At 38.9% G+C, this 23,330-nt stretch overlaps 1 protein-coding gene across 4 annotated transcripts in view; it reads right to left on the bottom strand.

The window, feature by feature from the left end:
- The window catches only part of ANO10 (anoctamin 10), a 213,257-nt gene that overhangs the window by 141,260 nt on the left and 48,667 nt on the right, over positions 1–23,330 (bottom strand). For all 4 annotated transcript variants that reach the window (XM_060022227.2, XM_060022228.2, XM_060022229.2 and 1 more), the window contains 2 exons: positions 22,549–22,740; positions 14,813–14,941 (listed from right to left, as the gene is read on the bottom strand). In XM_060022227.2, coding sequence (XP_059878210.1) covers positions 14,813–14,941; positions 22,549–22,740 — 321 coding nt within the window. The remainder of the gene's footprint in view (positions 1–14,812; positions 14,942–22,548; positions 22,741–23,330) is intronic.

Below are 23,330 nucleotides of genomic sequence, written 5' to 3'. Positions count from 1 at the left end.
ACAAATGTTAAGAAAATGGTAATAGGAACATACATACTGATAATTACCTTAAATGTAAATGGATTAAATGCTCCAATGAGAAGACACAGACTGGCTAAATGGATACAAAAACAAGACCCGTATATATGTTGTCTACAAGAGACCCACTTTAGACCTAGGGACACATACAGACTGAAAGTGAGGAAATGGAAAAAGATACTCCATGCAAATGGAAATCAAAAGAAAGCTGGAGTAGTAATACTCATATCAGACAAAATAGACTTCAAAATAAAGACCGTCACAAGAGACAAGGAAGGACACTACATAATGATCAAGGGATCAATCCAATAAGAAGACATAACAATTGTAAATATTTATACACCCAACATAGGAGCACCTCAATACATAAGGCAAATGCTAACGGCCATAAAAGGGGAAACCAAAAGTAACACAATAATACTGGGGGACTTTAACACTCCACTTACACCAATGGACAGATCATCCAGACAGAAAATTAATAAGGAAACACAAGGCTTAAATGACACATTAGACCAGATAGATTCAGTTGATATTTATAGGACATTCCATCCGAAAGCAGAATACACTTTCTTCTCAAGTGCACACGGAGCATTCTCCAGGATAGATCACATCTAGGGTCACAAATCAAGCCTCGGTAAAGTTAAGAAAACTGAAATCGTATCAAGCATCTTTTCCAACCACAACACTATGAGATTAGAAAGCAATTACAGGGGAAGAAAAAAATGTAAAAAACACAGGCACATGGAGGCTAAACAATACACTACTAAATAAGCAAGAGATCACTGAAGAAATCAAAGAGAAAATGAAAAAATACCTAGAAACAAATGACAACGAAAACATGATGACCCAAAACCTACGGGATGCAGCAAAAGTAGTTCTAAAAGGGCAGTTTATAGCTATACAATCCTACCTTAAGAAACAAGAAAAATCTCAAATAAACAATCTAATCTTACACCTAAAGGAACTAGAGAAAGAAGAACAAACAAAATGCAAAGTTAGTAGAAGGAACGAAATCATAAAGATTAGAACAGAAAGAAATGAAATAGAAATGAAAAAAAAACAATAGCAAAGATCAATAAAACTAAAGTCTGGTTCTTTGAGAAGATAAACAAAATTGATAAACATTTAGCCGGATTCAATCAAGAGAAAAAGGGAGAGGACTCAAATCAATAAAATTAGAAATGAAAAAGGAGAAATTACAACTCACACCGCAGGAATACAAAGGATCATAAGAGACTACTACAAGCAACTATATGCCAATAAAATGGACAGCCTGGAAGAAATGAACAAATTCTTAGAAAGGTGTAAACCTTCCATGACTGAACCAGGAAGAACTAGAAAATATGAACACACCAATGACAAGTAATGAAATTGAAACTGGAAGATTAAAAATCTTCCAACAAACAGAACTCCAGGACCAGATAGCTTCACAGGCATATTCTATCAAACAGAAAAGAGCTAACACCTATCCTTCTCAAACTCTTCCAAAACACAGCAGAGGGAGGAACACTCCCAAAATCACTCTATGAGGCCACCATCACCCTGATACCAAAACCAGACAAAGATATCACAAAAAAAAGAAAATAACAGGCCAATATCACTGATGAACATAGACACAAAAATCCTCAACAAAATACCAGTAAACCGAATCCAACAACACACTAAAAGGATCATACACCACGATCAAGTGGGATTTACCCCAGGGATGCAAGGATTCTTCAATATATGCAAATCAATCAATGTGATACACCATATTAACAAATTGAAGAATAAAAACCATATGATCATCTCAATAGATGCAGAAAAAGCTTTTGACAAAATTCAACACCCATTTATGATAAAAGCTCTCCAGAAAGTGGGCACAGAGGCAACCTACCTCAACATAATAAAGGCCATATACGACAAACCCACAGGAAACATTATTCTCAATGGTGAAAAAGTGAAAGCATTTCCTCTAAAGTCAGGAACAAGACAAGAGTGCCTACTCTCACCACTATTATTCAACATAGTTTTGGAAGTCCTAGCTCTGGCAATCAAAGAAAAAGAAATAAAAGGAGTCCAAAATGGCAAAGAAGAAGTAAAACTGTCACTGTTTGCAGATGATGTGATACTGTACATAGAAAGTCCTAAAGATGCCACCAGAAAACTACTAGGGCTACTCAATGAATTTAGTAGAGTCGCAGGGTACAAAATTAATGCACAGAAATCTCTTGCATTCCTATACACTAACAATGAAAGATCAGAAAGAGAAATTAAGGAAACAATCCCATTCACCATTGCAACAAAAAGAATAAAATACCTAGGAATAAACCTACCTAAGGAGGCAAAAGACCTGTACACAGAAAGCTATAAGATACTGATGAAAGAAATCAAAGAGGACACAAACAGATGGAGAGATATACCGTGTTCTTGGATTGGAAGAATCAATATTGTGAAAATGATTATACTACCCAAAGCAATCTACAGATTCAATGCAATCCCTATCAAATTACCAATGGCATTATTCACAGAACTAGAACAAAAAATTTTACAATTTGTATGGAAACACAAAAGACCTCAAATAGTAAAAGCAATCTTGAGGACAAAAAAAACAGAGCTGGAGGAATCAGGCTCCCTGACTTCAGACTCTACTACAGGGCTACAGTAATCAAGACAGTATGGTAGTGGCACAAAAACAGGAATATAGATCAATGGAACAGGATAGAAAGCCCATAGATAAACCCACGCACACTATGGTCACCTTATCTATGACAAAGGACTCCAGAATATACAATGGAGCAAAGACAGCCTCTTCAATAAATGGTGCTGGGAAAACTGGACAGCTACATGCAAAAGAATGAAATTAGAATACTGCCTAACACCATACACAAAAATAAACTCAAAATGGATTCAAGACCTAAATGTAAGGCCAGACACTATAAAACTGAGAATGGGAGAAAATATTTGCAAACAAAGCAAGTGACAGAAGATTAATCTGCAAAATATACAGCTCATGCAGCTTAATATCAAAAAAACAAACAACCCAATCAAAAAATGGGTGGAAGACCTAAGCAGACATTTCTCTAAAGAAGGCATGCAGATGGCCAACAAACACATGAAAAGATGCTCAACATCACTAATTATTAGAGGAATGCACATCAAAACTACAATGACGTATCACCTCACACCAGTCAGAATGGCCAGCATCACAAAATCTACAAACAATAAATGCTGGTGTGGAGAAAAGGGAACCCTCTTGTACTGTTGGTGGGAATGTAAATTGATACTGCCACTATGAATAGTATGGTGGTTCCTTAAAAACTAAAAATAGAACTTCCATGTGATCCAGCAATCCCACTACTGGGCATATATCCAGAGAAAACCATAACTGAAAAAGACACATGCACCCCAATGTTCACTGCAGCACTGTGTACAATAGCCAGGACATGGAAACAACCTAAATGTCCATCAACAGAGGAATGGATAAAGAAGATGTGGTACATATATACAATGGAATATTACTCAGCCATAAAAAGGAACGAAATTGGGTCATTTGTAGAGACGTGGACAGACCTAGAGACTGTCATACAGAGTGAAGTAAGTCAGAAAAATAAATATCATATATTAATACATATATGTGGAATCTGAAAAAATTGTTGTAGACGATCTTACTTACAAAGCAGAAATAGTCACAGATGTGGAGAACAAACGTATGGAAACAGGGGGGGAAAGGGGGTGTGGGATGACCTGGGAGGTGGGATTGACATATATACACTATTGATACTATGTATAGAATAGAAAAGAAAATAAAATAGATGGCAGAGAAAAAAAATTACCAAGTACAAACTTTATGGTTTTTAATGATTCCACTAACTGACATCAATCTTCATCCCTCATTTACTTGTTCCTACTGTGCTGCTTCCTATTTGTCCTACAATCCTGCTGATTCTAGAAGCACAGGAAGAATACCTTGTGCCTTTAAAAGGCTTAAGAGCAGTGCATATTACTTTCCACATAATTGTTTCCATTTTTTTTGCATGACCCACATTCAGAAAACAGTCTGAATACAATAAAATATAAAAACAGCTGATGCTTTTTGTTCTTAGCATGACCAGTGAATTCTCCAATGTCTGAGAACTGTGGCTCACCTCATTAATTTCCTCTCATCAGCAAAAAATATACTCAAGATGAGCAGCTCCTTTTATGTTGAAACAAAGTTATGAGGGCTCAAAAAAGAAAAGCCAAAGAAGCCTACTTCTCTTAATCCTTTTAGCACTATCTCTAAAAGTTCAATTATGAAATCTTATTTGGAGTTTGAAAACAGCCACTTGCTATGTAAAATCAAATTTTAGATTAATTGGTATTAGGTTGTTTCTTTATTACTTTTGGGGAAAAAATACTTCTTTCATCGTGAACATATTCTGAGGCAGAGACAAAAGATTTTCCAAAGCATGTATTTCAATAAATTTTTATACTTTTAAAATTTTACTTTTTCATTTACATGGAGTAAAAATCACTCCTTTTGGTGTACAGCTCTTTAAGTTTTACCAAATGCACTTAGCTGTGGAACTATCACTGTAATCAGGATAAAGAACAATTCTGTCACTCCAAAAAATGCCCTTGTGCTGTACCTTCGTAGTCATTCACCTTACTGCTAACTCCCTGACAACCACCCTCAGTAAATTGCAGTGCTCGGATTTAGACTGGATGCAGATGACAAAAATCTACAGGACAGATGTAAGAGCAAAGAGAAGACACTGCAATGAGCTCTCTCCATAGTCCTGCTCCTCCATCCTTCCTAAAACCTCAGTGCAAGGATATCACTGACCCAAAAGACAGCTGCTCTTTTGCCTTGTGGTTCCTTTTCTACAACTCATCATGAAAGACTGTTAATAAATTATATTCTTTTTCTGCTCCAATCCCACCACCTTTCTGCTGTGAAACACTCCCTCAACCTGAATTCCTTGTGCACCAGTGACCACATCACAGATTTCATTATTAGCACAGATGGTGCCAATTAGTTTTCCCGTGAAGTGCTGAACTAGAAAGGATAATGGAAGCACTACAATCTTAGTGCACATGCAGAAATGGTCCCAGCTGGGGCCCACTGACAGAAGCATGGGGATAATCATGTCTTTACGTTTTCTGCAGCTCCTCCTCCACCTTGTGCTCAAGCTGCCAGAGGAGAAACTTGATCTTCAGGCTCAGAACAGGCATATCTTATTAAAAAAATACACACACACACACATATATGTATATATGTATATATATGTATGTATGAATGTGTGTGTGTGTAAAACGTGGCATTTACATTCTTTCAATTGGAAGAGAAGGGCTTTCAACTAAAATATGTAAGATAAAAAGACGTTTTCTTACAAAGTAATCAACATTTAAAATCTTTCTCTCCCTTCCTTTCATGATTCTTAACATCTTTGAAAATAGTCCGCTTTTAGTAACATTTATGACATAATGGGATTGGGAACACATTTTATGACCTAGGAAGAAATTACAGTAGTAATATTAACATCTTACATTTATAAGCACCTTGGAGTCTGCAAAAACACTCTCACGCGATTTCTAGTTTAATGGTCTTTAGAACACAGCCCCTTGGGGGACTACAAAAGACACTAAAGCCCCTTTGAACATTTTAGGCTACAGACTAAAGTGGGAGGGGCGTGGAAGAAGGAAAACAGAAATAACGACAAAATAAAAGAGTAATTATGACATATAAAAATAACTAGAAAAATCGTTAACTGGTCAAATTGATACCATTTCACCAAATCCAATTAATACATCAAAATCTATGGCACTAAAAAATGATATTCAAACCTGGTTCAATCTTTGATACAGAATTACAGTGTAAAAAAAACAGTGAAGGGTTTCTTGAAGTGAGATTCAACCTAGAGGACAAACACAACATTTTGGATTTGGGTACTGCTAATGTGGGAGAACTTTCCTAAAGGAGAGGGGTGATTAAGCAGGGTCCAGATGCTGAGAAACATGGATTTAAAGGCACTCTTTTAATTGAGGGGAAAAGCAAGACGATAGGCATCAAAAATGACTACTGAAATGCTCTGCCTGTGAGTTGAGGTCTCCTTAGAGGGCAAGAGTGTAATTTTTCTTCTTTGTCTTTCCAGTGTAGACCAGCAACCCAGAAACAGCATGTTAAACGGAAATAAAACAAGTTATATGAAAGCACAGACGGAAAGCTGAAAGAACAGGTCCTTAAGAACAACTATTCTGACAGTTTTGTATTTCTGGCAGAAGAAATAAACTATAAGGATTGGCAGGCATAAAGAACTGGGACCTAACCAACAGGACTGCAGGAACCAAAAAGACAAGGTGGATTGGAGGACAATGGAAAAGAGGTCGTGGCAGACTCCAGCTTTTGGACCCTTGTGGAAAGAGCAGAGAAACCTGGCGGCTACTGGGACCACTGAGACACAGGAGGGCGCAGGTGTGGCCCAGGGCAGAGGACAGCCAATGCTGTCTACACCCGCAGGGTCAGCCTCCTCAGGCATATAAACCCACTTCAACCTCCTCATACCCACATGTGGCACCTACTCCCTAGTAAGGAAAGGAGGGGAGATATGGTAGATTCAATCTTCAAGCTATTCATTTTCATGTATCACTGGGAATAGCCAAGTAGAGTTGACATTAATGAGGGGAAATGAATATTGCAGTCCTGCCTCTGAGCATGTTAAAACGGACCACTTTACAATGAAATGTACATGCAATGTAAAGTTTTCCTCATGAGCTCTGAGCCCCCCACCCATTTCCCCACCCATTACCCCTATACCCCAATTCATGCTCTTCACTCTCCCTAAGCAAACCCACATGGCCTGTGACCACACCATTCCCAAGTCACTCCTCCCTCTGGAGCTGCCCCAATGTCCCACTCTTCCTTCAAAAGAGGTCCCCTGCCATACAAGGCCTCCCCAAATGTATTCCCCTTGGATTGGTACTTCTCAACATCCCATCCAATACTATAAAGAGTGGAGATTTCTTATGTTCTTAAAGTCTACTCTCAATTTTCTGAAGCACAACTTGCTTTCCATCTTAGGAAAAAAAAAATGAAACCAAAATGCTTTCTTATCTCCCATTCTCCAAAGGAATAAAAGAAAAAAGCAGAGAAAGGAGGCAAGTTTAACTGTGAACTGGTTTATGTATCAGAAAGGGAAGTTCAATGTCATGCAAAGAGGCAGTCAGCAGGTAAGTTCGAGTGGAAGCCAGTGCACTTAGCAGGTCTGTGGCTGAAGGCGGGGCACAGGCTAGGATGTAATAGGAGATATCAGAGGGAGCAGGTACTTGACAGGAGGCTTTGAAAGCGCCAACTGGGAGGAGACCTGAGTGACAGTCCTCAAAGACGAATAACCCAAGTCATTTTCTTTGTGGATATCTGGTGTATTTACGTTTGAATATGGATATACAGGATGTTCTGCAATTTTACTTTAAATAAGGTAGAAATTATAACTTAAGAGTGTAGAGAAACTGTCAAGCTTTCTAATTCTTAATGCTTCCAAAATTCTTATCTGAAAACAACTTCATTCTGAGTATAAACTGATCTCTTTCAGAGACCTGCCTTTTCCTAAACTTTCCAGGATAAGAAACAGGTTATAACCACTGTTATCACCTTAAAAGAATGCAGAGTAAGAAAAAAAAAAAAAAAGAATGTAGAGTAATTTGCAAAACTCGGATATCAACAAAGTCACATTTAAACAGATTATATACTAATCACCACTTTGAAGGGCACTGGGTCCTTCAACAAACCAATATTTCCCGTTAATTGACAAACTTAAAAGCCAGGCCCCTGGGCTTCCCTGGTGGCGCAGTGGTTGAGAGTCCGCCTGCCGATGCAGGGGACACGGATTCATGCCCTGGTCCGGGAAGATCTCACGTGCCGCGGAGCGGCTGGGCCCGTGAGCCATGGCCGCTGAGCCTGCGCGTCCGGAGCCTGTGCTCCGCAACGGGAGGGGCCCCAACAGTGAGAGGCCCGCGTACTGCAAAAAATAAAAATAAAAATAAAAAAAGCCAGGCCCCTAATCCCCTATTCCCCAAGGACAGAAGCTCCTTTAGGCAGCTCACCTGGGTCAGTAATTCCTCAGTTAACCAAAAAAGTTAGCTAAAATGAGGACCCATTCAAAAAAATGCCTATCTTTAATATTTTATTTTAACAAACATTTAAATGTATACATTTATTTGCAAATCTTTTAATGTGGAGCCAAGGCCTTTCCTTTGAGTAGGATCCAGTGATGGAGCTTCTCACTGTCTTCTAGGCATAAATAACACCCATGATACAATGTCAAAGATTCCCAGGTTTGTTTTCTTTAACAAAGAGTGAAAATTTAAAGACACTTGTGAAGCAATATAAAAACAGAATCTGGAAGCTGCCCATATTTTTTATGATTTTCCCTAATCTTTTATAATTGACTCATCTTTATCCATCTGATAGTAATTTGTCTTTATGGAGTCTTTCCAAAGGTTTTCACGGAAATGACGGCTTTCTCTATTTTAGCACACACATTTCATCAGTTTTCATTCCATTTAATTAAATTATGCCAATCACAGTAACGAGAATACCACACACAAACAGATTTGGGAACAAAGTGCTTCTTGGTAAGCACTTAACTCAGCGAGTGGACATCTTGCCCATGGCTCCCACCCAGCAAGCTGGGAGAGTCTATGCCAGTCGGAACTCTGTCAGGAGGGGATGGAGAGAGCTGGGGAAGGTTAGGAAAGAGGCCTTCTACTGCACTGTGATTTATCTCTCAGAGGATTCTCTCTGTGAGCACTTCCAAAGCCAGGGCTGTATCTTGGTAATGCCCGGCATATTGTAAGCACCCAATGAATACATATCCAATGAAAGAATTTACCTTGACTGTCTTTAATTATTCCCACACCATTAAGAGAACACAGAGCAATGTTTCATCAAACCGAAGAGGGGGGCAGCCCATAGAAAGATGAGAAAATTACCAAGATTATCACAGGAATTGATGAAGCAAAAGGAAGAAGGAAAATACCCAGTTCAATAATTCCATCCCAAGTACCCTAATCCAAAGGTCAAAAACCTTATTTACCTTCTTAGGAACCCAACACATGGTCCAACACTGGGAAGTGGAGAAGGTGAAGAGTTGGTTGTGGGTTCCTTCCTAGGCAAGTTTTTAAATTGAAATCTCTGAATTTAATCAGACCTTTCAACCAGGTGAAGAGACTTTTATGAGAACAGATCTTTTTTTCTGAGACAACAACAATTACTAACAAATACTGAATACTTCATGTTGCCAAGCACTGTGGTAAGCATACCACGTGCACTTATTCAGTATCTGCATACCAATTGTACTGAATCGTTCAACGTCGTTCAAAGACACATAGCCTGTCAAACTGGAATCAGGATTTGAATCCAGTGCCCATGTTCTTAACCACTTTACCATACTGCCTAATTCAGTTCACCTTTTCTTATAAATAACATAATTTTCATATTTTGCCATAGGGGTTTTGTTAGTGTACTTCCCAAAGGTACAGCAGAATCTTTAATTAAAAAGTTGAAGTTAATTCTCAAATAGCTAACACTAACTGTATGTTCACTGAAGAAAAAAAACAACTATATGTGACTCATTCATTCATTAACATTTAACAAGCGATTGCTTAATCACTTGAAAACAAAGAGTTAAAGTAATTCAATGGCCACTTCTCAGTTATTGAGTATTATTACGTGCTTGTCCTTGACCCTGCTCTCAGGAAGCTCAGTCTGGTGGAAGACATACATGACTGCCGTACAGTTTTAGTAAATGCTAATAGCAACTTGTAGGAAGGGCTCCGGCATGTCCAAGGGTGAGATGGGGCAGCAGGGGAGGTGAAGGGGAAAAGGAGGTTATAAAGAACCTGATATTTAACTTGGGCATTTCTTCTGTAAGCAGAGGAGAAATGTGATCAGAATTCCATTTTAGAATAACCACTCCAGAAGTAGAGAGCACGAGGCAAGGGAAAGCGTGAAAACCAGATGGCTGGTGAGGATCTGCTGTAAAAGTCCAGGTAAGAGGCGTGGAAGGTATATCTGAAAGGAGTGAACTGTATGGTTATGTGACTTATAGCTCCAAAAGCTGTTAAAAAATAAGTCTAGATGAGAAATGGTGAGAGCCTAAACTCCAACCATGCCAATGGTAACAGGGAAGAGAAACTCAACAGATATTCAGAAGTCAGAATCAGCCAGACTTGATGCATGATGGATGGGTGGGAGGGAGGGCTGAACTCAGATGTGGGAACAAGACCAGGAAGAGAGAAGAAAAATGGAATCATATCACGGGATGGAAACAGGCACCTAAGAGAAGGCAATGAATACTTAAGTAAGAAACTTCAGCACAAACAAAACCAATTCAGTGTTATTATGAAGAACCAAGCCCATGGAAATGCATGAATGAGCTGATGGAGACATGAGCCAACTGCTAAAGGATTAACTCATTAACAACGGTGGTACTGTGAAGTCATCACTTTTTCACCTCCTCCTCTGTGTCAGACCTGGTTACATCACTTCTTGTGTACAATACCAATGCTCTCATTTTACATCTAAGGAAACCAGGGTGTGCAGAGATTAAGGGGAAGAGCTGAAATTCTAATTCATCTACCTCCTGACTCTGATACCCCAAGCTACTACCATGCTGCTATACTGCCTGCTTAACAAATGATGACAGAATGATAATAAAGATAACAAAAGCTTCATTCTGCCATTGCAGAGATGGTTAGAACTGCAGCTCACATCCACTGCACCTTGACCAAGTGCCCAGCTCTGTGTTTGGCATTTTACATGTACAGTATCTTGCCTTGTAAGAGTGATAACAAGACCCGCAATTTGTTCAGCACCTGCTCCATGCCAGACACTTGTGATTAGGGTTACACATGTGTCATTTCTACTACACTCCTCAGAGCATCCCTGGAAAGGATGCTGCACTGGGCTCAATACGCAGTCAAGGAGACGAGCTTACAAGACAAGGTGACTGGCCCAGGGCCACAGTGTATTAAGAGGCAGTACAGAAACAGAATCTCGATAGTTTGAAATATCTATATGTACACACAAATACAGATGTAAATCAGTCAAGAGACAGAGAGCAAAGCACATATACGGCAGAATGTTCAAAATTAGTGACTCCTAATAAAGGGATATATAGAGATTATCTGTATTATGCTTGCAACTTTTCTTTAAGTATGAAACGAATTTTTTTTAAAACAGGAAAATAAAGCCTGTGAGTCGGGGCACAAAAGAACCCGAAGGGTTCAGTCCACTCTCAGAAGACACCTTTAGTCATTACAAAGAGATGAGAATCAACTGTTTCTGAGCAGCACTAGACAGAAAATTACCTAACTTACGTTCTTTTGTAAAATAAACTGCAATTCAGTGATATTTTTAAAACTACCAATTAAACATGCATGGTGCAGACTGGCTTGCTGGTCACCAGAACCTAAGCATCAGAAATGCAGTGCAACTTCTAGGTGAGTTAATTCATTTTCACCCTAGAAAAAGAACAGCATTTAGTAGGTGAATTGTTAGCATTCAATATGTTTGCTGCGTCTTGCCAAGTGTAAAATTAGAAGAAAACTGTGAATGCATTTAACGCTAAAATGAAAGATTATCAAACATTTGATATTTAGAGGATTTTAGGCCATTTCTATCTTTTAGGAAATGGAGATCTTTGTGTAATTCTGCATTTAACATAGTGATCCTTTCCTTGAAATTACATCAAAGAAGTGAGCTAAATTTGTCTCAGAAGTGAAGATAATGATGATTATTTAAGAGAAATTATTTAGATACTGACTTAATGCTGTGGGCTGAATTTTATGAAATTCCCAATATTTGACTATTTTTAACCCAGAAAATGGCATTTCATATGATTCTATTATATGGTTTCACATACTGGTAGGCTATTCTCTTGGTCAGTCTGTAATAAATTTCTGCAACTATTATACAAATAAAAGTAGTATTGAAGTCTCATGAGTTTTTAAAGGAAACACTAGATGGCAGTAAATACAAAAAAGTTGTAACATGACACTGAGTTACCAACATAAAATAATGATCATTTTGTCTTTTATTCAATTTTACATTGCATACTCAATCAAGCTTTAAAAAAAAATCTAAAATTTTCTTTTTAATTAAAAAAAATCCTGGGGCTTCCCTGGTGGCACAGTGGTTAAGAATCTGCCTGCCAATGCAGGGGACAGGGGTTTGAGCCCTGGTCAGGGAAGATCCCACATGCCGTGGAGCAACTAAGCCCGTGTGCCACAACTACTAAGCCTGCGCTCTAGAGCCCGTGAGCCACAACTACTGAGCCTGTGTGCCACAACTACTGAGCCCACGTGCCACAACTACTGAAACCCACACGCCTAGAGCCCTTGCTCCACAACAAGAGAAGCCACCACAATGAGAAGCCTGCGCTCCGCAACAAAGAGTAGACTCCGCTCATCGCAGCTAGAGAAAGCCTGCGCGCAGCAACGAAGACCCAAGGCAACCAAAAAAATAAATAAAATTTAAAAAAAAAACCCTAAGGTTTCTCCTCACAAGATTTTTAAATAGAGGCTTATTTCTGTTGTACTCTAAGGAACCAGTTTAGATAATGACAGTAAAATAGTTACTTTAATACTATATGAAGAGACTAAAAATGTAAGAGGAGGCATAAGGGTTAGCTCAGGGGAACAACAAAGTACACGTTAAAACTTGCAGATTAAGTGAATACATGAGGATTAGACCAGCAAAATCAGTCTGCAACACTTGAGGTTAGCCATTTACAGGACAGTCTTATGGGCCAGGAAATCTCCCACATTAATTAAGAAGCAGGGTGTGGCTATCTGATTAAGAGATCACCAATACAAAAGAAGACAGTGGTCTAATTAATGGGAATATTCAGGAAGACTGGGCCAGCCAAAAGTCAAGAGAAAGTGAAGGCACGATCAAGAAGTGGGCAGTACTGAAATCATCCAGCATTGCTCAGAAGTCGGCAATGGACACCAAGATCCGGCTCATGAAAGCACTCTGCTTTGTTTGAAGGAAGGGATGGTTTTCAGGTATCCTGCGTCTCTCAAGACTATTACACTCCTCCTGCTCTGCTTCTAAATTTACCAAGAAATCTTCTAACAACCAATTCCACTTCTACTTTTTTATTTATTTTTTTAATTTATTTATTTAATTTATTTATTTTTGGCTGCATGGTGTCTTCGCTGCTGAGCCCAGGCTTTCTCCAGTTGCAGTGAGCGGGGGTTACTCTTCATTGCAGTGCGTGGGCTTCTCATTGTGATGGCTTCTCTTGTTGCGGAGCACAGGCTCTAGGCGCATGGGCTTCAGCAGCTGTGGCATGCAGGCTCTAAAGCACAGGCTCAGTAATTGTGGCTTGCGGGCTCTAAAGCACAGGCTCAGTAGTTGTGGTGCACAGGCTTAGCTGCTCCGCGGCATGTGGGATCTTCCCGGACCAGGGCTCAAACCGGTGTCCCCTGCACTGGCAGGCGGATTCTTAACCACTGCGCCACCAAGGAAACCCTCCACTTCTACTTTAACACCTACGGCTATAAGCACTGGAAAAGTCTCCTTATGGTAGATTAACTACCTGGTATTCTGGTCAGTCCCCTGTGAGTCTCATGATTAAGTGTAAGTCAGCCACAAAGCCTTATTAGCTCTGGATGTGCTGGCAAAGACAACTTCCAAGATCTGCAAAGTTAAGGGCCATATCTTAAATCAAGAAGATGCACTGTGAGCCTGGCCAGCTGGCCATCCCCTGTCTAAGGTACCTCTGTTTTGTTCTCTTACTGCCACAGGTAATAAATTGCCTTGCAAATCGCTCTCCAAAATCCTGTTCAACTCACAAAATTCAAAACAGACCTACTTTTATCTGCAAAGCCATTCTTTCCCTTCCTAGTTGCTGCTGTCTAAAATCATTCTCCAAAATGCATACTCTACATACAGCTTCTATCATGAACACAGATTCCTATCAAATACACTAAAAGAGCAAACAGAGCAAAGGAGAATATATTTCTTTAGCCACCATTAGAAATGTACAAGTTCACAATTCCATTTCTTACGGTCAGCCCTAAGTCCACAATCACTGCTCTATGATCCTACTAAATTCTACTTTGACAAATCTCCACTACTGCTCTATTTTTTTAGTATCTAAAAATGAAAGATCACAATATTCCTGACAACTATAATCACTAGCAACAAAAAAATTCCTGCAAATTCTTCCATTTGCAAACTGGTTAGTGCTTAATTTTCAAGATGTTACGGTAATCCGTATTCAGAAACATGATAAACAAGACAAATATCTAAAAAGTACACAGACAGCCTACTTGTACTTGGTATGTGAAATTATGAGTCTTCCTACACGTTACAATTTGGAGTTTCAGAGTGTTTTGCAATGAATCCCACACCTATTGCAAATGAGACTTAAGTCATGATCAAAAAGCATTTCTTAGGATTTATCTGCTTTAGAAAGTGGAAGTGACAGATTCCCTCACCCTCAAACAGACTGAAAAAAAACCCATTAGATCTATAGAATTCTATTTCAAATAGGATTTATCTCCTCAACGCTAGACAGGCCAGCACAAAGGCTGGAAAAATCAGTCCTGTTAGCACCACGGTGACGTTTTTGTAGTTGTCAATAACCAGGAATGGACAGCCTGGATCCTCATGTGTTCCTATTACCTGAGCCACTTTGCTTTCTTACCAGTAAATGCATGTCGCTAAACTGCCCATCACTGACAGCCAGGGACATCACTGCCTTAGAATAACACAGGCATCTGACGTAGAGACTATTTAAAACAGGTCTAAATGTTCACTTACCTCCACTGCTACTACGATCAAAATGAGGTCGGCTTTTGACTCTGGAAAGAGTGCATTCACTTGTGGTGACATTCCAATCAGAGCACAGTTAGTGACCACAGATATAACACTCATTGTTTCAAAAGCCAACTGAAAGAAAAAGAAAATGTGAAATTAAAGACCATAAGGACTGCTTCCATATTTCCTCATTCTTTTTCGTATTATCTAAAGTCTTTCCTTAGTTCTAAACATTCCAAGGACATGTATAACTTTTTCTCTATAATGCCATGATTTTCGTTAGCTCAAAAAAGCCATACTGTTAGAGGTATTTCAGTTACTTTTGGGTTGAATATCCCAAACAGTATGTTCTATCTTCCCAAATGGAGGTGGCCAGGGACCTGAATTGGGAACACATCCAAGAAAAATACACTATTAAAGTTACTTGACTCTATGCATAGCTAAAGGGAATCTAAACTAGGGCCGCCAGAGAGAATGTTTCACATTCAAAAACAGTTAGGTATGATTTCAAATAGAATTCATTTCGTGAAACGGTCCTTCTACTTTGACAGACCACATACCACATCTGGTTCAGCCATACCCAAAGCACCAGCGATAATGATCCCTTCCTAGCGGCATTTACCGAATCACCTGTAGAACTTCAGAAAAATACAGATGCCAGGCCCCACTGAGACCTACTAAGTAGATTGAACCAGGGTCCCATGAAGGAAACTGGTGTGTATTACTGAGTATGGACTATGGAAACATTGTGACCATCGTTCTTTCTTTTCTTTCCCTCTTTCTCTCTTTCTTTCTTTCTTTTTATGTACAGCACTTGGTGATCACTACTTAATAACAATGTCTAATTCTAAGAAATACAATTAACTGTTAGAAATATAGAAGCAAAACAAAACACGATTGGATCCAAACTTAATAAAATCTTGTCCCAGGAAGAATATCTACCATCTTATAATATTTTAGAAATCCTTTGTGTAATCTTATTTTTCCAGTTTTCTTTACAAAAAATCTACTCAGGACTTTATCTTAAAATAGCTTTAAATTTCTATTTATTGATTTATTATAAATTAGTTCAAAAATAAAATGTTATCAGTGTATAGGGAAGAGTCTCCTTGTCCCCTTTCTCCCCCTCGTCACCTCCTGTTCTCCCCATAAGATAATCACTATTATTAATTTCTTATGTATCTTTCCAGACACTGTATGCAAATAAATATAAGCAAACCTGAACATATACTTTCTTACTCTTTTCTCAGCATAATACACATTGTCAAGCCCCTTGCTTTTGTCACTTAAAATGTCTTGGAGGATATTCCGTGTCAGTACTCAAAGATCTCCCTCATTCTTAAGTCACAACGAAAGACTTAAGTCACAACTGCTTAAGTATTTCATTGCATCAATGTACCAAGGTTAATTTAACCATTTCCTTATTGCTTGCTATTACAAATAATGCTACAACTAGTAAACTTGCAAACACGTCATTTAAGAAGTGTGGAAGTGGGGTAAGTTCCTGAAAGTGGACTAGTTGAGTCAAAGGTGCCACTGTGTTCATAATTTTGATAGATAAGACCAAGCCGAACTCCCCAGGGTTGACCAGTTCACTTTCCCATTGGCAGCGCATGACAGTGTCTGGCTTCCTGCATTTTTAATACATTTCTAACTAAGCTTTTGGGTTTTTAAATATCACCTATACTGAGTTACAATTTATATAAAATAAATTGTACTCATTTATGGTATACACTTCATTAACTTTTGATAAGTGTATTTACCAGTGAAACCACCATCACAAATAGGATATTTCCATTTTCGCCAAAAGATTCCTGGCCCCAAGCAAACCACCCCTCACTTTATACCTGGCCCCAAGCAAACACTGATCTGTTTTTTTGTCACTATGTATTAGTGAAAAAAAGCAGAATGCAAACTGAAGGAAAAAGCAAAGAAAACAGAACACAAAAATGAGAAAAAAAATTATAAAAAAGATAAGAACAAATAGAACAAAGGAAAGAAAAAAAACAAGGAAAAAACAGAACAGCAAAAAAGTAACACAGAAATAGAAATATAAAAGAATTAAAAATATATTAAAAAATTTTTACACTAGATAAAAAGTAAAAACAAATTTAAAAAACAGAAGAAAAGAACAAAACAAAACTTAAAAAAACAGTAATAATTATATTTTCCTGGGGTCTCAGCTGTCAGTGTCCTTCTCCCCACCGTGAGTCACAGCCAACCTTCACCTCCCCAGGAGGCCCTCCAAAACCCCTAAGTCAGTCTCTGGACCCTCTGTGGGCACTGTGGGGGCAGCTCAGACTCTGACCTGGCCCAACTCCCATGTGTACTAGTCCCCAACGTCCACAGCAGCTAGAGCTAGACTGATTTCAGTTATGGGAACACTCGTCCATTCAGATATTCCAGACACAGGGTTTACCAAGCCAATTGCAGGGATTTAATCTGCGGTTTGTGCAGCTGCATGGAAAGGTTTTTGTTCCTCTTCCTTAGTCGCCCCACCCCTGGGGCTCATCTGTGGTTTTAGCCCCACCTCTGCACATGGGCCATCCACAGGAGTCTGCTCCTGAGACTGCCCTGGAGCACTCATGTCTGCCCCGGTGAGGACAGGACGTGGAGGTGGCACAGCTGCCTGGTTTGCAGGGGCCCTGCCGGCGACAAGTGTATGGGAAAGCTGGCAGTCATGGGCGTGAGAGATCTGGCCCTAGTGGGAGCCTTTCCTAGCGCCTGGCAGCTGGTTCAAGAAGGTCAGCCCTGGTGGGGTCTTTTCCTAGCACCTGGCAGCAGGCATGAGAAGGTCAGCTCTGGTGGGGGCTTTTCCTAGCACTTGGCGGGGCAGGGGGCCAGCGCATGGGGAGAGAGAGGCTTCAATGGTGGTTCCACCCCCTGCGCGTCACTTAACAGTGGCGCCTTGCTTCTATGGCAGTCTGGGTTTCCTCCACAAGCATTCCCAGTTGTGGATTACCTCTCTCCCATCCCCTCTGGCTGTCTCCTCGCAGCCAACAGCAGTCCTCCCCCTCGGTTTGTTCTCCAATCCCCACGTTCCAGCTCTCAGCCCCCGTGTGCACTGGTGGACTCACGTCCCAGTCTGGGATGCACAGGGCTGTGGCACGGACAATCTGTGTAGATCTTACTCTGTTCTATCTGCCACAGACCAGCCGTTTCATGCTCCTCTGAGAGCCTCAGATGATCCCCTTCTGTCCCAACTGATTTCCTCGTCGGTGAGGGGGCTTCTCCAGATACAGGAACCTCTCCTCTGCTTCAGCTCCTCCCCAAGTGCGCAGATCCCATCCTGCTTCCTCTCCTCTTCTTTTTCCCTTCTTTCTTTTGTCCTACCCAGTTATGTGGGGATCTTTCTTGTCCTTTCCAGTGTCCAAGATCTTCTGCTAGTGTTCAGCCAGTGTTCTGTGAGAATTGTTCCATCTGTAGATGTATTTGTGATGCATTTGTGAAAAGAGATGAACTCCAAGTACTCCTACTCCTCCACCATCTTGGTTTAGCAGCATACAGATTTTAACGTTGTATGTTATCAGTAATTTATTCCTTTTTTACTGCCGAGTAGTGCTCCATTTTATGAAAATACCATAATTATTTTTTTTACCCATTTACCTATTGACAGCAAGTTGGGTTGTTTCCAGTTTTGGACTACTGTGAATAAAGTTACTATGGACACTCCTGTGCAGTCTTTGTATGGACATATTCTTTCATTTCCCCTGGATTTCTAAGAGCAGAAGTGCTGGGTGGCATGGTAGCTATATGTTGAACTTTTTTTACAAACTGCGTTCTAGTTTTGTGACCATTATAGTACATCCTTATCAGCAATGTATGAGAGTTCCAGTTATTATATACCTCACTGCCAACACTTGGCATCATCTCTTCTTAATTTTAAAACAGGTATACAGTGCTATTGCATTGTAGTTTTCATGTGCATTTCCCTGGTAGCTAATTCTAAATATTTTCATGAGCTCATTGGCCATTTGTATATATTCTTTAGTGAAGCATTTCTTCAAATATTTTGTCCATGTTTTCATTTAATTGCATTATTATTGAGTTGGTGAGTCCTTCATATAATCTGAATACAAATTCTTTGGCAGACAAATGTATTGTCAACATTTTCTCCCATTCTGTGTCTTGCCGTTTTTCCTCTTAACTTCTGAAGAGCAAACTACCCCTTGACACACACACTTTGGAGACTTAATTATCCCAAAACTATTGGTGGACGGTCAATAATTTTCTCCACTGAACTGACATTTCACCTATATCATATACTGAATTTCTGAACTTTTAATCCTGCTCCATTGGTTTGATTGTCTAATGATGCACCAGCACTACACTACTTTAAGAACTGAGGTTATATAACAAGCTTTAATATGTAGGAATGAGTGTCCCTGCCCTTATTCTTTAGAGTTTTCTTGCTATTCTATTTATTTTTCCCTGTGAACTTGACAATAAGTTTACCTAGTTAAAAGAAAAACTTCCATTAGGATAGTGCTACATTTATAAGCTCATTTGTAGATTAATTAATTTGTAAATTAATGGAGAACTGATATATTTAGAATACTGAGTCTTCCTACATTAGTTAGCTATTGCTGTGTAACAAACCATCCCAAACTCTCTGGCTTAAAACAACAACCATTTACTTAGCTCATGATTCTGCAGGTAGACAATTTAGGCTGTGCTCACCTATGCAATTTTTCTGGTCTAGCTGACCTTGACTGGGCTTGCTCATGTACCTGTGGTCAGCTAGTGGGTAAATTGGAGATATCATTGGCCTTACTATGCTAGTTAGAATTTCTAGTACTATATTCAGTAAAAGTAGTGACGGTGGACATTCTTGCATTGTTCTTAATCTTAGAAAGAAAGCATTCAATCTTTCGCTAATAAGTATGGCGTTAGCTTTAAGTTTTTTTAAATAGACGCTCCTTATCAAGTTGAAGGTGACAGTATATTCTACTGTTGAGTAGAATGTTCTATAATATGGATTAGATTCATAATTTGATGGTGTTGTTGAGTTCATCAATAACCTTGATGATTTTTTATCCAGCGTTCTGTCAATTGTTGAGAAACGGATGTTGACGTCTCTAACTGTGATTGTGGATTTATCTATTTCTCCTTTTAGTTCTATGTTTTTAGTTCACGTATTTTACAACCTTGTTGTTTGCTGAATATATAAGATTTCTACATCGTCTTGATAATTTGACCCTTTTATCATCAAAGAATGTTCCTTTCTTTGCTCAGAAGTCTGAGCAAATGTATGTCCTTTCCAGTGTCCAAGGTCTTCTGCTAGTGTTCAGCCAGTGTTCTGTGAGAATTGTTCCATCTGTAGATGTATTTGTAATGTATGATGTAATTGTAAATGTAATTTGTAAGATGTAAATGTAATTTTCTTTGCTCAGAAGTCTACTCTATATGATATTAATATAGCCACTCCTGCTTCCTTACAATTAATTTTTCCACATATATTTTTTCTATCCTTTTACTTTCAACCTGCTTAATCATGTTTAAATTGGGTTTCTTGTAGATGGCATATAGTTGAGTTATGCATTTTAATCCATTATGTCAATCTTTGTCTTTAACTCATGTCTTTAGACCCTTTACAGTTAATCAAAATATCGACTTAAGTCTGCCATTTCTTCATTTTCTGTGTTTTCATTTCTGTTTTCTTCTCCTTGTCTTACTGTAGGTTACCTCAACGTTTTTTTATTACATTTTGATTTAACTATGTTTTTGAGTGTATCTTTTAAACAATATAGCTTTTTAGAGGTTGTTCTATATATAGACATACACACACAAATATATATACTATATTTTATATGTGTGTGTATATATATGTATACATTCAGTCTACTTGTATCATTTAGTTTGAGTAAAATACAGAAATCTTACCTTCCTTTATCACTCCCCATTTATAATATAATTGTCATAATATTTTTTCTACATATACTTAGAACCATTAAATAGTGTTGTATTTTTTGGTTTCAACTGTCAAACATAACTCTAAAGACTCAGGAGTAAAAGGAAAATATATTGTTTTTACTTGTGTTTTTGTTTACCATGTTTTTGCTTCCTGACATTGTCCCTTTATCATTTCCTCAGTTTACAGAACTTTTAGTCATTCTTTTAGGATAGGTCTGCTAGCAAAAAATTCTCTTACTTTTCCTTCATTTGAGAGTGTCTTGATTTCCCCTTCCTTCCCAAAGGATATTTTCTCTGAATATAGGATTCTGTATTGACAGTATTTTTTAGCCTTGGAAAATATTGTGCCACTTTCTTCTGGCCTTCATGATTTCTGATGAGAAACTGGCTGTCATTCTAATTGTTTTTCCCCTATAGGTGAGAGGTCATTTCTCTCAGTGCTTTCAAGAATATTTTTCCTTGTCTTTAGTTTTCAGATGTTTAATTATGATGTGTTTTGGCATGAACTTCTTTGTTTGGGGTTCACTTGGCTTCTTGAACCTATAGTTTTAGGTCTCTTGCCAAGTTTGAAAAGTTTTGGCCATTATTACTTCAAGAGCCTTTTCAGCCCTTCCTTCTTTCTCCTTTCCTTCTTGGACTCCAATAACAGGAATGTTAGATTTTGTTGTTGTTGTTATAGTCACACAGGTCTCTGAGGCTATATTTACTTCTTCAGTCTATTTTCTCTCTGTTGTTCAGATCAGGTAATTTCTATTTTTCTATTTTCCAGCTCCTGCTTCTTTCCTCTATCCCTTCCATTCTGCTATTGCACCCATTCACTGAGCTTTTTGTTTATTATATTTTCAACTTCTAAAATGTCCATTTGATTCTCCTTTGTGTCTATTTCTTTGCTGAGACGTTCTAAGTCTATTTTTTCATCTGTCGTAGGTGTGTTTGTAATTGCTTGTTGAAGCATTTTTACCGTGACTGCTTTAAGATCTTTGTCCAGTATTTCCAACACGTGTGTGTCATCTTGGTGGTGGCATCTGCTGATGGCCATTTTTTTCATTCAGTTTGGTATCATCCTGGTTCTTGGTATAATGAGTGATTTTTTAATAAAAACCTTGATACTTTAGGTGTTATAAGACTCCAGATTTTGTATAACCTTTTGTTTTAGTTGGTTCCTCTGATACCACTCCAGCAGGGGACAATATCTTGTCACTAGCAGGTAGAGGCAGAAGTCCAGGTTCTCCACCTGGACACCACTGACACCCAAGGTGGGGAGTGGGGTCATTATTGCTGGAGAGGGGCAAGAGTTCTGGCTTCCCACTAGACTACCTCCTTTGATGGAGGGGTACAAGTCCCTCCTTTGTGCACTCATGTGGCCTCTTGGATGGTATTAAAAGTCTTGACTCTCCACTGGGCTTCCTCTGAGACCACCCTAGCAGGGATCTGAAAGGGAATCTCATTACTGCCAGGTAGGAGTGGAAGTGGAAGTCCAGGCTCCCCAGTAGAAGTTCAGTGTCAGTGATTTCTACTGACACTGCAGTGGGGAGGGCCTCATTAGTACCAGTGGGTGAGGCCCAGCTGACTACTCTCCAAGAAAACCGTCAAAGTTTCACATCTGAAAGGAGTCATGGAGATTGTAGCTCATCCCCGCCCCCAACTTTAAAAACAAGAAAAGCATGGCCCAGAGAAAGTTAATGACCACCTGAAGTCACACAGCTAGTTTGTGGCATGGCAAGGATAAAATCCAGTTTTCCCAAATCTCTCCATAGAGCTTTTTTTTTTTAATCACAATACCTCATTTTGTTTTTAAAGAAATAAATTTTTTATCAAATAATTACCTGCCATACACCAATACTGGCTGAAGGTTCTGAGAATGGGCGTTTGAAGACCCTGCACATTTTTAAGGCGTCTGAATTAACTTCAGTGAGATTATTTAGCACGGCGAAGGCAGCTGCCAGTGGGTAAACACAGGAGAAAAGGCTCACATAACCAAACTGCAGGAATAACTCCAAGTAATCATCAAAGGTGCCCTGGAAATGTAAAAAAGAAGAAAACAGGCATTGTTTTAACATCACTTAATAAGAACAGTCTTTTGCAATACTATTCAAGGCATGAGCATCTAACCAAAAAAAAAAAAAACTCAGAGTTTCTCCCAATTCCTTCTTCTCAACAACAGAATTTACTTAAATTCAAAGACAATTTTATATTAAAGTCCCTGAAATGCAGAATAAAAAAGTGATTTAGCTGCTCATATCATGTCGAATCACTGGATTATTACCTTTTTTCCCCTAAGGTAAATAACAGCAAAGCTAAAGAAGTTTGCTCTTGACCAAGTAAAAAGAAATGATCCAGGATCATTATTAGAAATCTTACATGATGGTCCCTTCACATCATGGGTACCCCAGCATCTCAGCCCCTGACCCTCCATTAAAAACCTGATGGTGGTGATGCCAGCGAAACTGGCAGAGTAAGAACCTCCAGAAGTTTACATCTCCATAAAAGCAAACAACAAATGACAAAATTTGTCAAAAGCAACTTTTTCAGTACTCTGGAAATTAACTAAAGGCTTGCAGCATTCGGGGCAGAATTTAGTCAAGAATAACAGCTCAACCTTGTGGCA

This window comes from Delphinus delphis, chromosome 10 (genome assembly GCF_949987515.2).
Source record: "Delphinus delphis chromosome 10, mDelDel1.2, whole genome shotgun sequence".
In the NCBI taxonomy this organism is placed as follows: Eukaryota; Metazoa; Chordata; class Mammalia; order Artiodactyla; family Delphinidae; genus Delphinus; species Delphinus delphis.
The sequence above is the reverse complement of the archived record's forward strand: the minus strand, read 5'-3'. Positions and strand labels throughout refer to the sequence as shown.